The sequence below is a fragment of the Callorhinus ursinus genome, unplaced genomic scaffold (genome assembly GCF_003265705.2).
Source record: "Callorhinus ursinus isolate GAN/ISIS: 27379988/994484 unplaced genomic scaffold, GSC_fseal_2.0 scaffold59, whole genome shotgun sequence".
Lineage (NCBI taxonomy): Eukaryota > Metazoa > Chordata > Mammalia > Carnivora > Otariidae > Callorhinus > Callorhinus ursinus.
In genome coordinates this window covers 3759364-3774676 of record NW_027397121.1, presented here as the reverse complement: position 1 = coordinate 3774676, position 15313 = coordinate 3759364, and the positions used below count along the sequence as shown (strand labels likewise).

The 15313-nt window shown below is 48.5% G+C and overlaps 1 protein-coding gene across 1 annotated transcript; it reads left to right on the top strand.

The window, feature by feature from the left end:
- Positions 1-4214: 4214 nt before the first annotated feature.
- On the top strand, positions 4215-9815 carry PIM1 (Pim-1 proto-oncogene, serine/threonine kinase). Its single transcript, XM_025862382.2, has 6 exons — positions 4215-4701; positions 4810-4916; positions 5025-5075; positions 5167-5533; positions 7112-7288; positions 8271-9815. The coding sequence occupies exons 1-6, from the start codon at positions 4620-4622 to the stop codon at positions 8426-8428; spliced, it is 942 nt and encodes a 313-aa protein (XP_025718167.1). The 5' UTR covers positions 4215-4619; the 3' UTR covers positions 8429-9815.
- Positions 9816-15313: the final 5498 nt, after the last annotated feature.

The following is a 15313-nucleotide window of genomic DNA, read 5'->3' as shown; positions in this document are numbered from 1 at the left end:
ATGTTTATTTCTTTTAAAAAAATGAATTGGTAATGAACTTAAATATACTTTGCCAGATAATAAAAACACTTGCTTCAGCTTTGATGAGGAAACTGAAAACTAAGAGATTTATAAACTTGAAACAAATGTCACATCTTATCAAGGACAAGAACCAGTTCTAACTTGACTGCCTAGATTCCCTGAGCCTTCTGAAGTTGGGACACTCTGGATTTCCTAGCTGTCCACCACTACCATGATTATTTCAACTTTAAAAAGAGGTTTTACTTCAGTCTTTTAAAATTGAGATTGTTCCATGTCTTACAGTTTGTAGTGGATTTTTACACATACTCCACACATATGAACTATATGTGAAATTTAAATTTTTCTAAATAACCTTACAACTGTTGAGGTAATTGGAGTTATTTTTAAGGTATAGGAAGCAGATGGCTTTCTCCAAATTTTCTCCTTTCTTTTTATTTCACCAAATGAGGAGTAAAATAAAAAATAATGGTGAATGTTTTACAGTTAAACTTTAAAAAAAAAATACAGTAATTCGTACACCTGAAACTAAGGTAACATTGTGTGCAAACCACACTTCAATAAAAAAAAAAATACAGTAATTCTGTTTTTAGGAGAGAAATAAGAGATGCAGATCCAAATTATTTCCACCCGATTAATTGCAAATAGCTTATAGAGAAAATGCTATACAGACCTACTTATTATATGAGTGCATCAACTAGACTCAGAGGTACTTTAAAAAAGGGAACAGGCACCCCTTTCAAACTTCTAAACTTCTGGGATTACAGAAATTGCTTAAGTCATTTCTCTGACAATGACTTGATTAAATCTGTATCAGGTGGGATATGAAAACCACCTAAGGACTAATGTAGCTATTGTTCAAATTGACATTAACAAATTCTTCCCTTTCCAGAGAATTGTAAGCATGATTGTGGCCCTTATGTTTCCAAAAGCACTTGTCATTTAATTATTAGCATGGTTTTTCTGATTCTTTGTTAGATTCTTTGAAACAGCAAAGCCAGTGATTGTTTTTATTATTAGAACTACATTTTGATGAATAAAAACATCAAGTTCCCTACCCTCGAAGAGTAATTTTAACGCAAAATATACTTGAATGTTTAATAATTATCTTTAAAAGCAGTTTTAAGTAAATAAAAGCTCTTTGCCAAGCAAGGTCCATGTTTTGTAACTTCCAACTGTGAAGCAGCCACCATATAAAGCAGGCATATTAAATGTTAATCACTTTAGCTCTACCTAATTAAATATTTAGCCCTACAAAGATCTAGAGAAAGTGAAAAAGGTTGAACTTGATTTAATGTACACAATTATTTTGAATCACATTCTTTCCCGGGATGATTACAATCAAGTGATATACCTAGTATTTCACCTTTGGAACCTCCAAGGTGCAAGACCATTCCAAAATCATTATTGTCACAATCACAATCATCATTACTGCAATCACAGCTCATATTTATTAGAACTCTGTGCTAGGCTATGTGCTTTACATGCAGACTTTTATTTGCTCCTTACAACAGCCCTATGAGGTGGGTGCTATTATCTTCATTTAGAGTCTAAAGCTTAGAAAGTTTAAGTAACTTAAAAAAAAAGAAAGAAAAGAAAAGAAAGGTTAAGTAACTTGATGAATGTCACATAACTAGTAGGTGCCAGATCCCAGATTTGAAAGCAGACTAACCAGGTTAAACCCCTTGCTCCTAACCTTTCCTTTATTTTGTCCAAGTCCGCTTAATTCACTTCAATTTGGTATAAATTGACTTTAATCATGACCTTTTTGTTGGGACTCATTTTGGTCTTCCCCTTCAGTACACATGTTGTCCAAGAAATGTTGGACAACAGAAGTATACGTCAAGGAATAGGAAAACAAGGTATAAATAATTGAAAAATTAATTAACGGGCGCCTGGGTGGCTCAGTCGTTAAGCGTCTGCCTTCGGCTCAGGTCGTGATCCCAGGGTCCTAGGATCGAGTCCCACATCGGGCTCCCTGATCGATGGGAGGCCTGCTTCTCCCTCTCCCACTCCCCCTGCTTGTGTTCCCTCTCTTGCTGTCTCTCTGTCAAATAAATAAATAAAAATCTTTAAATAAAAAAAGTTAATTAACAAAGATTTAAGGAAATAAAAAGCCAAACCCATGATTGTCGGATGAGTGGAGTGGACGGTGAAGAATGCTTGGAGTTATTTAACAATCAGGTCCTCCTGAAGGCTGGAAAGGCTTTAATTAAAAGTGAAGAGGTGAGGGCATCCTCAGAACAGGATGAATGACTCTGCAAAGGCAGAATGTCTGGAAAGTGCTAGGTGAGTGGGAGCATGTGGGGATGGTCCAGCAGGGCTTGAAAAAGCAGAGGGAGGGTAAAGGGGATTGGAAGTGCTGGGTCACATACATTTCCACTTGATGTCTTACTCAGGACCAAGGACAGTTTTAGACCCTGATAACAGGAAATCTTTGAATACTCTGAGTTGAATTTGGGTCATTTCATCTCTTCCTCCTTCAGCTGTTGTGTGACCCTCTGTCATCCTACTTATGTTTCATTTTCCTATCTGCAAAAAGGGAATAATTCTTGTTCTCTTGGGTTTTCTCCCAGTTATCAAAAATGAGAGTTAGTCCATAGTACACAAACAAAAGTTAGATGTAGTATTTTATAAGATAGAGTCCTAAAAGCTGTAAAATATCTGGGCACATCTTTATAAAAAGAGCACTGTAGAAAACTTTCAATGAAGCATTTAAATTCATTAATGATTGCAGCTATGACAGATCCCGGAACCTCATTTCTCCTTTAAGTGGTAGGAACTTGAAAAATATTAAAATGGGACTCAGTAGGCTTTCAGTTACTTAGGCCACTGACAATTCAATTTATGGATTACATAGAATTTTAATTTACTCATTTCACACGTCGTTATCAACTCTACATGAAGTTTAAAAGGACAAAGGATGAAGTGGAATTGGCCAGTTTTCCGTGTTATTTCCATGGTGGGGCAGAGAGTGGGGGGATTTCCTTTGAGACAAGACTCGGTGCAGCCAATAATTGCTAGTATTGCCAGACTGGTAATAACAGGCTGATGAAAAGGTGAATACAACGTGAAAACTCTGATTAAATCAAGCGCACCCTCCCACCCTCGTTTTACAGGAGGAATTTTCCTCTCTCCCGCCCTCACAGAAGGGGCTGAGACAGCATCTGGCATCGTAATACGAACATTTGTTTCGTGATTCCTCTTTACCGGGCACTCTTAACACACCACTTCTTAGGAATCAGGATTCACTGGTACTTTTCTGCATTTTTTACATAAACGTCGGCTTGAGAATCTGGGGGCTGATTTTTTCACCAGCTGTAAGAACCGAGATCTGGACCCCTCCCCCGAATACGCCGAGCTCTCCCCCAGTTTTATTCCAGGCCTGTGACACCTCCACTCCCTCGGTGCAACCGCCGTGACTCACATCTTGCAGATCCGTCGCCCCCCACGCGCCCCCAGCACACAACCCCCGAGGACCCAACCCGAGCCCACAGCGCCTCGTGAACACGCCCAAGCCGACTTGGAGGTCTCGGGTCTGAGTCACACAGAAGGACCACCCTCGTCGGCATTCCCCCTCTCCCCCCCAGTCCCTCACACCCCGGCGCGCCGGCCGCCCGGTCTCCCCGCCTGACACACCGACGCCCGTCGTCTCTGCGTAACTTGTTATGCTCCAGCTCGAGCCCTTGACCCAAAAACCTCCGAGAAACAGAGAGCCGCAGAGCCGGCCTCGGGCGGCCTTTGATGGCTTTGTTATTGTTTGGGTTTGAATCGATACGCCCCTCCCCATCCTTCCTCCCTCGCCGCTAGACACCCAGCTCCCGCCTCCCCTCACGCCCCGCGCCCCTCCCCCTCCATTTTGGCGCCTTTTCCTTCCCGCCACGTCGTGGCGGCGTAGAGACCATTCTGACCGCGAAGGCGGGGCGGGGCGTGGGCGTGGCGCGTCGCGTTATGCAGATCAGTCGGCTTCTGGTTGGCTGGAGACGGGCCGGCGGGGGCGGGGCCGGGGCGCGGCGACGGAGCGCGCGGGGCGGGGGCCGAGGGGAGTCGCCCTGTCCCGCCGCTTCCCCACCCCCTCTCCTCCCTCCTCCGGCCCGGCAGCCGGGCTCCCCGCCTAGGCCTCCCGGAGAGGCCCCGCCCCATCCCCGCCCGCCCGCGCGCCCCCCCACCCGCCGGCGCGCTCCGCCCCTTTACTCCTGGCGGCTGGGCGAGCCGGGCGTCTGCTGCAGCGGCCGCGGTGGCGGAGGAGGCCCGAGAGGACTTGGCGGCAGTGGCGGCGGCGGTGGCGGGACCGGCAGAAGCAGCAGCAGCTACAAGCTCCCAGTGCCGCGGCGCTGCCGCACGAGCCCCACGAGCCACCCACCCCGCCGCCCTCGGCGCTGCCTGACCCCGCCGGCGTGTCCGCCAGCCGCCAGCGCCGGCAGCGCCCCCAGTCGTCCTCCGACTCGCCCTCGGCCTTCCGCGCCAGCCGCAGCCGCAGCCGCAACGCCACCCGCAGCCTCAGCCCCAGCCTTAGGCACAGCCACCGACACAACCCCAGCCCCAGCTCCTGCTGCAGCTCCTCCAGACACAGTTCCTACGCCGACACCCTGGAGGTGGGGATGCTCTTGTCCAAAATCAACTCGCTTGCCCACCTGCGCGCCGCGCCCTGCAACGACCTGCACGCCACCAAGCTGGCGCCCGGTGAGCGCCCCCCCCCCAGTCCGGGATGGCGAGGCGGCTGGACCCCCAGGGTGAGAGCTGGGGGCTCGCGGGCCGGCACTGAGTCCCCTGTGCCTCCCCCTTTCCTAGGCAAGGAGAAGGAGCCCCTGGAGTCGCAGTACCAGGTGGGTCCGCTTCTGGGCAGCGGCGGCTTTGGCTCGGTCTACTCAGGCATCCGTGTCGCCGACAACTTGCCGGTGAGTGGGCGCCCCGCCGTGGGGAGGGCGTGCTGGGCAGGGGGGCGCCCGGGTCTGCTTTGGCCCCGGCGAGAGGATCTCATGGAGACTTTTTGGGGGGGGTTTCAGGTGGCCATAAAGCACGTGGAGAAGGACCGGATTTCCGACTGGGGAGAACTGGTGAGTGCCCTGGAGGGAGCGACCCCTAGGATGGGTGGGACGAGGGGCACCCTCCGACTCCCGCACTAAGGCAGCCCCCTCGCCCTTGCAGCCCAATGGCACCCGAGTGCCCATGGAAGTGGTCCTGCTGAAGAAGGTGAGTTCGGGCTTCTCCGGCGTCATCAGGCTCTTGGACTGGTTCGAGAGGCCCGACAGTTTCGTCTTGATCCTGGAGAGGCCCGAGCCGGTGCAAGACCTCTTCGACTTTATCACGGAAAGGGGGGCCCTGCAGGAGGAGCTGGCCCGCAGCTTCTTCTGGCAGGTGTTGGAGGCTGTGCGACACTGCCACAGTTGCGGGGTACTCCACCGCGACATCAAGGACGAGAACATCCTCATCGACCTCAATCGCGGCGAGCTCAAGCTCATCGACTTCGGGTCGGGGGCGCTGCTCAAGGACACCGTCTACACGGACTTCGACGGTGAGCCAGGCCTGGGGGGGAGCTGCCGGTGGGGGAACCTACCCAGGTGACTTGGCCTTGCCTGGAGGCCTCGGCCGGCTTCCCTCTCCGGCCCTTTGTAAAGGTCATCGGGCCGTCTGGCTCGATGCTAGCAGGGGTGGGGCGAAGGAGAGCTTCCCAGCGTAGTAGAGCCGGAGATTTCCAGCCAGCTGAACCTGTCATGTTTCTGGCATGATTTTATTTTTTAAGTGGAATTCAGTGGGTTCCAAGCTTTCCCGATGAATAAGAGGTTGTGGGCAACCGGCCGTAGCCCAGATTTCAGAAGTCTGACCCAGTTTCCCCGCCAGTAAAAGGATTGGGGGGGGGGAAGGGAGGAGAGGGCGGGAGAGATGAAAATTGATGCCGGTTTTGTAATTTTTGTTTTGTGTTATAAAGGAGTTTTCTGTAAGGTTAGTTTGTAGAGCTGCAGTTTTTCTCCCCTTTGATCTAGGGACGGATAAAGGAATAGAAACAGTTTCACTAAATATTTTTGTTGAGCTTTTTCTTTATTTTTTGGCGTTGCGGGGTGAGGGAGTCGGGAATGAATGTTGTGAAATAAGATCTCTTGCTGGTTTGAAAATTAGTTGGGTGTCTCCTCAGAGAGGATGAAAACCTATCCTAGGGAGGGGCTTGGAGCGGGTTCTTTCAGAAAAGATGGAATAGAGAGCCTGAGATCAAAGCAAAGGAGGGTGGGTCATCATCTGAGCAGCTTAACCTAACAAACGACAGCCTTTCAAAACTTGTGACTGGGGCTTGTGGTTTGTGTTTATTTGCCCTTGGAGGACGCTGGGTTGGGCTGCATTTTTTTGTATTTAACAGTTAATGGCTGGCCGGGTCCTCCCTTGTTTTTCCTCGGAGTCTTTGCTGCCCCCTGGTGAGCACAAGCGGGATGGCCCCCACTTTTTTTTTTTTTTTTTTACAACCCAAAGTTTGTAAACAGGAATCACGTGGTCTGAAACCCGCTCTGCAGCTCTACCTTACCAGTGAGGGGGAGAGAGAGGGTGTGGGTATCTGCCTCTGCACGCATAGGGTGGGGAGGAAGCCTCCTAAAGGGCACCCTGACTTAAGATACGCAGTATATTGTGTAAGTGCCCTCGACTGGATCGTATCTGAGAGGAGAATTTCACCCAGACACCTGGGCCACCTTAATGCAGTTTAAGGATGGTCTGTGGGATACCTCCCTTGATTGTGTGTAGACATTCATCCCTTCATCCCATTGTGGGTGGTCCTACCAAATACACGCCTCAGGCTTTGGGTTTGTGGCCAGCCCTGTTTGTTTCTTGGAGCAGTTTTATGAAGAATTTTGGTTTATGGTCTGGACTGGTAGGGAGGTGGGTGGGTAAGCTTTGGGTTGGAGAGATGCTATAAGCCACTCATCCACGCCTTTTAGCCTAGGGGGAAAATGAAGTTAGCACAGCTCCTGTCCTGGGAGAAGGAGAGGGGTGTTCTGTTTTGTTTTGTTTTAAGGAGTCGTCAATCAGTATACCACTGAGTATGTGAATTGCTTTGTTTTATTTTTGCTACAAGTGTGTTTTCCTTTTCTGTTCCCCCGGCTCACAGGGACCCGAGTGTATAGTCCTCCAGAGTGGATCCGCTATCATCGCTACCATGGCAGGTCGGCGGCTGTCTGGTCTCTGGGGATCCTGCTGTATGATATGGTCTGTGGAGATATTCCTTTTGAGCACGATGAGGAGATCATCAGGGGCCAAGTTTTCTTCAGGCAGAGGGTCTCTTCAGGTAACTTTTGGGAAGCCCCCTGTTGAGGAGAAGCAGGAATCACAAGGCAGTTAGTCCTCAGGGGACAGTCTCTGAATTCTGGGGAGCTTCACCTCTCCAGGGGATGCCACAGCCCTTGGCTTAGCAGTCCTAGGCTAATGAATCTGGAGCGCTGGCCCTCAGGGATTGAATGGTTTGCACTTAACGCATTCTTTGAGAGGTCACCGAAAGAGCATGTGTGAGAATATTAAGAAAAGACCCATCTAGTTTCAATGAAAGGTTTTATTTAAAGATTTTATTTATTTATTTGAGAGAGAGAGAATGAGAGAGAGAGAGCACGAGAGGGAAGAGGGTCAGAGGGAGAAGCAGACTCCCCGCCGAGCAGGGAGCCCGATGCGGGACTCGATCCCGGGACTCCAGGACCATGACCTGAGCCGAAGGCAGTCGCCCAACCAACTGAGCCACCCAGGCGCCCCTGAATGGTTTTTTGTTTTTTTTTTAAAGTACCAACAGTCCCTATTCCTCAACTCCTGGTTGTTTTTACCAGGGAGTGAAAAGTTTAGGGTTCTTTGAGCCTTCTCCCTTAAGGCAGACTCTAAATATTGCGGTTCCAGTGACCTCATTGTGGGTGGTGTTCATATTTGTAAGTTGTAGGTGAATTGAATCACCTCATCATGTTCACTGATGTCTCATCAAAATCCCTTGTCATCATTCTTCCTATTTCTAGTGAGTGGGTGTCGTGGGAAAGGCTCCAGCTATTGAAGTTTGAAAACCACAGGTTTAAGAGGGGAGCTTTTTTTTTTTTTTTTTTTTAGCTGAAAGCAGATTGGAGGTTCCAGATCTTAGTTAATACCTTCCCATTGAATTAATAAGAGTTCTAGAAGGTTCCTGATCTCTTTTGGACCCCAGACTTGTGGGCCCCTGGGAAGCAAATTAGCAAGACCTTTGCATTGCAAAAACAAGTTGAGTCATTCATAACCTCTGTTTGTCTTGTTTTCTGCAGAGTGTCAGCATCTCATTAGATGGTGCTTGGCCCTGAGACCATCAGATCGGCCATCCTTCGAAGAAATCCAGAACCATCCATGGATGCAAGATGTCCTCCTGCCCCAGGAAACAGCTGAGATCCATCTGCACAGCCTGTCACCAGGACCTAGCAAATAGCAGCTTTTCTAGCAGGTTCTCCCCTCCCCCATCAGACCCTCGAGGGAGGGGAAGCTTCTGTTTCCAGCTTCCCGAGTACCAGTCATACTTCTCGTCCAAGCAGGACAGTGCTTGATAACAGGAACAACATTTACAACTCATTCCAGACCCCAGGCCCCTGGAGGTTGCCTCCCAACAGTGGGGGGGGGGAAGAGACTGCACTCCAGGTGTCGTAGGCCTCAAATCCCCCCGTAGATGCTCTCTCCTTCTCACAGACGTCCAGCATTGCTGGGCTCTGCAAACTCCCCGGGGGTGGGGGTGGGGGGGCTCAGAACCCTGCCATGGAACTGTTCCCTTCATCACGAGTTCTGCTGAATGCCGCGATGGGTCGGGTAGGGGGAAAACGGGTTGGGGTGGGATAGGACTAGCACCATTTTTAAGTCCCTGTCGCCTCTTCTGACTCTTCTGAGTGCCTTCTGTGGGGACTCCGGCTGTGCTGGGAGAAATACTTGAACTTGCCTCTTTTACCTGCTGCTTCTCCAAAAATCTGCCTGGGTTTGGTTCCCTATTTTTCTCTCCTGTCCCCCTCCCCCCATCCTTTATATGAAAGGTGCCATGGAAGAGGCTACAGGGCCAAACGCTGAGCCACCTGCCCTTTTTTTCTGCCTCCTTTAGTAAAACTCCGAGTGAACTGGTCTTCCTTTTTGGTTTTTACTTAACTGTTTCAAAGCCAAGACCTCACACACACACACACACACACACACACAATGCACAAACAATGCAAATACAACAGAAAAACTGTAAATGTGTGTACAGTCGGCATGGTAGCGTACGAAAGGATTGTAGTTGATCTAATCTTTTTTAATTTTGCCTTTAAGTTATTTTACCTTTGTTTTTTTTTTGGTTTTTTTTTTTTTTGAAAAGATGCGCATTCTAATCTGGAGGTCAACGTTATGTATTTATTTATTTATTTATTTGGTTCCCTTCCTGCTCCAAGCTTCCACGGCTGCTGCCATAGTTTTCTTCCTCCTCTCCTCCTCTGACTTGGGGACCTTTCGGGGAGGGCTCGCTCTGTTAGTAGGGTGATGGGTGACGGGTGACGGGACTCAGGCAGGACAGCTGCTACAGCTCCCTGACAGCCACGGGGGGGCCCCTCACCAACTCCCCCCGAGCGGGGATGGGTTCCGTGGGGCGCGGGGGGGGGCATTGCTGACTGGTGTATATAGCATAAATATATGAAAAGCAGTTCTGGATGGTGTGCCTTCCGGATCCTCTCTGGGGCTGTGTTTTGAGCAGTATGTAGCCTGCTGGTTTTATCTGAGTGAAATACTGTACAGGGGAATAAAAGAGATCTTATTTTTTTTTTTTTTATACTTGGCGTTTTTTGAATAAAAACCTTTTGTCTTAACTTGAGGCTTTTAAGTGTTGTCCGTGCAGAGGTGTGCTCATACTGAACAGCTTGGGAAGCGCCTACAGAACTTGAAGCCCAAATCTGGTTTCCTTCAACAGGTTTCCTGGGATAGCCACCTTTCTGAAGTAAAAATGTGGCCAAAGGGTAGGGATGGGGGGCAATCTTGGGTGGACAGAATTGGGCCCCGGTGTTCCAACCTCTGTTCCCCCCATGCAAATTCTAGAGCTGCGCTAACAGGAAGTGTGGCTGTTTCCCGGTTGCACTGGGCACATTTCATGGGAGAGCCACTTAATGACTAGGGGCAGTGGGACTAGAGGACATTTCCATCACTGCGGAAAGTTCTATTGGGCAGAGCTGACCTACAAATAGCCAACAGCTCTATTGCTAAACTGACTGGAAGCTTTCTGCTGCCGTCTCTCCCACCGGCAAAACGTTTTGGGCACGTACACTTGACACGTGTTCAGCTTACTGAAAAACCAGATAACCTGTATTACTCTCGGTTCCCTATTCAAGTTCCCTTCACCTTTAGTGTGGGGTTGAGTCATTAATAGCAGATGGGTGGAAATGTTTTTGACCTAAACAGACCTGGGTTTTCCCTTCCATTTGCTTTACAGGGCTTAATAATGGGAGTAGATGAAATGTTAGCTCTGCCATCTTCCTACTGCTTGTGCTGGGATCAGTATTTTTAGTCTGTGATTTCTCTGCAGGAATCCATTGAAGGCCCTTGTCCTTTTTGTGAGTTTATTTTTAATTTTTTTGAAGTTGACCCTACCCCTAATGTGGGGCTCCCAACTCACGAGACCAAGAGTCTCATGCTCTACTGATTGAGCCAGCCGGGGGCCCCTGTGAGAGTTTAAACTGGGTGGCAGAACCTGAATCCACTTAGTGCATATGGCCTAAATACATCCTGATAGGCAGCACGTTGGAGTGTCCGCTGCTGTTAATTTGCATATTAAGTATTAGTAAATGTTGTTTTTTTTTTCTAAATAAGCCTCAGCAGCAGTTCTAACATTCGTCCCTGCCTCGTGGGTCATCCGCGTGCTCCCTCCCCTCGGTGCACGCACACACCCTTGGGACACTGGTCAGAGGCTGTCTTTGTTAGGTTGCTGGAGGGGCCAGGTCATAATACTTCTCACTCACTCGTTGTCTACCCTTAAGCTTGGACTGGATCCCAAGCCCTAGGCAGGAGAGAAAGGATTTCTCGGTTTTGGGGGCTGATTTCCTGAGTCTCACCTCTTTTCTCCCCACCCCCACCCAAGCACACACACCAACTCCCAATCTCGTGGAGCATGAGTGTTGTATGCCTCATCCTTTCCAGTAAAGTTGACACTTGAACACTTAAAAGTTGCTCCAAACTTCTAAAGAAATCTTGCAAAGCCCCACCCATCTCTCCCTTGAAGTGAATTTCTGGCAGTTTCCCCATCCTCTTGAGACTGCTAGGGGTGATGGAAGACAGTGTCTCTTTGAAGAAATACATATTGTGCTCCTAATGGGTGCAGGATATGAGGGGTTGTATGGGAAGGGTGAAAACACATTTAGTCTCTTGTCGCTGGCAGCTGACAATCTAGTGTGGAAAGGGAGTCGATGACTAAGACGCCTATGGCCACTGGAATAATGGGGGTGTGGAGGGGGTGAGCGAAGGTTAGGAGCATTGGCTTGGGATTCACTCTAAAGCTTTGATTCTACCACCATTGCCTGGATCCCTTGGACAAGTTCCTAGACCCCCTGAGACTAATCTCTAAATAGAGATATTCCTTGATTGGATTTTGGGAAGATGGAATTAAATAACGGGTGTATTACTTGCATACAAACACTATCATCTCCTGCTTAGGGTTCCATATAGCTGTGGTCAAAGTACCGAGATGGGGTGGCGGAAAAGTTGTGGGGCCAAGAGGAGCGGCCCTGACACTGAGCCGGCTCCCGGCGCCCACGGTCCCGCCATGGACGACCTTGTAACACTTTATAAGAGCCCCTTACTCAGGGCCACTGCTGTCATGACTACCTGCCTTTTATAAATGGAGAAAACGGACTCAGAGACGTTGATTCACTTGCCCAAGGCTGCACTGACACGGAATGACCAAACCATGCCTAGAAGCCCAGTCCTTGGCTCCTAGATCTGCAGCTCTCATGTACCTAGAGGTCTTTCTTCCTGAGAAAGGGGGGAGGGGGTGGCTGCTGGTGGCTTTTCCCATTACTGTTTAGATGCTCTTTTGGCCCGGAGTTCGCTCTGTTGAGTTCTGGCTGGAGTTTTCCTGGACGGAGTTCCCACAACACTGAGATGCACGCTGATTATAGTTTCGGACCCAACTCCTCGCTCTCCCCTCGTTCATGTTCCTAGTGCTCTTGAGGTGAGGGGGGGGGCTGTGGCCACAGCTGCAGTCCAGTAAAGGTCACGTGTGCTTGATGGGAAAACAAAACAAAACAAAACAAAACAAAGTACCAAGATGGAATGGGCAATAAATTTCCAGAGTCAGGGTGGTGGGTCATTACCTCTGGGGAGGAGGAAGGGAGGCTATGATTTGGGGATGGGTATCTGCACAGGAGTCTTTGATTATTTGGGCAATACTTTATTTCAGAGGCTAGATGATAAAGATTAAGGCGTTTGCATTATTCCTTTTTTTTTTTTAAGTTGGCTCAAGCCCAGTGTGGGGCTTGAACTCATGACCCCGAGATCAAGAGTCTCATGTTCTACCAACTGAGCCATGCAGGCACCCTGATAAATTTTTAAAAAGTAACGAACAAATTTGTGTTTATCATATAGGAGGCAAGAGATGGAGTTATTACTGCCGTTGGCTGAGGTGATCTGGGAAGGCTTCGAAGAGGAAGCACCATTTCACCTGGCTCTGAAGGATGCGCCCCTGAAGGATGTTCATCTGTAAAGTGAGGCACTGAACATGCAGACTGAGCTAAGAAATCCAGAGAGGCCAGGTTTTTTCCCCATTAAACCAAGGATCAGCAAACTATGGCCTACTGACCGAGTATGGCCCAGTACCTGGGTTTGTACAGCCTGCAAGCTAAGACTGGGTTTTATATATATATATATATATATATATATATATATATATATATATATAAAGATTTTATTTATTTATTTATTTATTTGACAGAGAGAGACAGTGAGAGAGGAAACACAAGCAGGGGGAGTGGGAGAGGGAGAAGCAGGCTCCCCCGGGAGCAGGGAGCCCGATGCGGGGCTCGATCCCAGGACCCTGAGATCATGACCCGAGCCGAAGGTAGTCGCTTAACCAACTGAGCCACCCAGGCGCCCCTGGGTTTATATTTTTAAATGGTTGAAAAACGACTGAACGAAGAGTAATATTTTGTCACGTGTAAAGATGACATGAAATGTAATTGTCAGCATTCATAAATAAAGATCCATTTATGTGTTGTCTAAGGCTGCTTTCGTGCTACAGTGGGAGAGCTGAGTAGTCGTGACAAAGGCCTTATGTCTGGTGAAGCCAAAAATATTTACTATCTAGCGCATGCAGAAAAAGTTTGCTAACCCCAGCAGTGGACCTACATTTTTCATAACACTTAAGGATAATAAGCTACCGTTCATTCAGTACCTACTGTGTGCCCGGCACTCTTCTTTTTTTTTTTTTTTTTAAGATTTTTTATTTATTTGAGAGAGAGAATATGAGAGAGAGAGCACATGAGAGGGGGGAGGGTCAGAGGGAGAAGCAGACTCCCCGCCGAGCAGGGAGCCCGATGTGGGACTCGATCCCGGTACTCCAGGATCATGACCTGAGCCGAAGGCAGCCGCTTAACCGACTGAGCCACCAGGCGCCCTGCCCGGCACTCTTCTGCATGCTAATCTTACAATTCTCCATGAGGTAGATACTCCTTATCCCCATTTTACAGATGGGGAAAACTGAAGTGCAGAACGGTTAAGTACCATGTCAAAGGTCACAAAGAAGTGGCCAGGTCAGAATTTGGACCCAGGCAGTCCACGTTCATTACCACTCTGTTAGACTGCCACTTAAAAAAAGAAAATGTTTGTGCAGCTGAGTCATCTCAAGGTTCCTTCAGGGCCCAGGATCTGGAGGTCAAGGCAGTTCTTCCCCAGATTTCAGAGAGGCGGGTAAGCAGTTCTGTTGTGTGGAAATACTCATTGTTGGCTCTAGTGAGCTACCCTTCACTTGAGCCTGGGTGGGGAGGAAGAGTTGGAGGCGGTAAAGGGAGGCGAAAGAGGAGGGGGGAGGAGGGCGGGTTCAGGGTGGGGCGGGGGCACATTTCTTGTAAATGTTGCTCAGCTCCTTCAACTGCTCGGCTGGTTCTTGGAAACCCTCACCACAAAGGACCTATCGACAACAGTGTTAAAGCAGATATGGCCTCATCCCCTAGTTCACTTCCTGCCCAGCCTTGCGCTAGTAACCCCGATTGCCAAGAGCAAGGTTGCAGTGACCCCTCAGCATTGCTGTGGGAGGAAGTGCAAAAAATATGCAGAACTGGGGTCAAGCTGAGGGGACAGTCTTTATTTTTATTTATCATTAACAGGATGTCCAAAGTACAGAATTGGATTAATCGTAATCCTTGGTTCGTGATATATTCTCAAGGTCCAAGCATGGCCTCCTGTTATTATTAGATTTCATTCTACTGGGTGAGCCCCCCACCCAACTTGAGAAGCAGACATCCATCTATCTAGATGATCCTCTCTTCGTCCATTCCTCACCTTTCCCCAATGCATTTCACCGTCCTAAATTTTGTGTTTAGCATTCTCTTACCTCTCCTTAAAATTTTTCTATGTTATGGGCACATGTTCCTAAATTATGTAATGTCGAGTTTTAGTTGTTCTTGAACTTTATTCAAAGAGTATCGTGTATGAATGAAGTGATCTGGAACTTGCTCTTTTCACTCAATATAATGTTACAAAGACTCATGTGTGGGGTAGCACGTGGTTCGTTTTCACTCTAGAATATTCCATTTTATGGACAGGCCTTTGGATTGTGGTCAGTAGAGGCCACTCTTTTTTTGTTGTTGTTTGTATGTTTTTTGTGTGTTTGTGTTTGTGTTCTTTAAGTAGGATCCATGCCCAGCGTGGAGCCCAACACAGGGCTTGAACTCACGACCCTGAGATCAAGACCTGAGCTGATACAAGAGTCGAGTGCTTATCTGACTGTGTCAACCAGCTGCCCCCAGTGGAGGCTACTGTTTAGGGGAGCCCTGGGTTAAATCACTTAGGCAGCACACACAGCTAGGTGTAGCCCTTGCCGTATACCCCAAGGTGAAAGCCAGTGACCATGTAGCCATTCCAGATTTATCCATGGAGCACCTACTATTGTACCTGGCACCATGTTGAGAACTCCTTTCTTATGCATAAGTAGCTAGAACTGGGCTTCCCTCATTGGCCCCCTTCAGGGTTCAACATGATGCCAGCAAATAGACCAGTGTCACAGCGAAGCCAAGATCTGATGTTGCATGGGATCCCTGTGAGATCTCTGGATGTAGCTGTGACTGTTGTGTGTGTGGTGTGATGTGTGTATGATGTGTGTGTG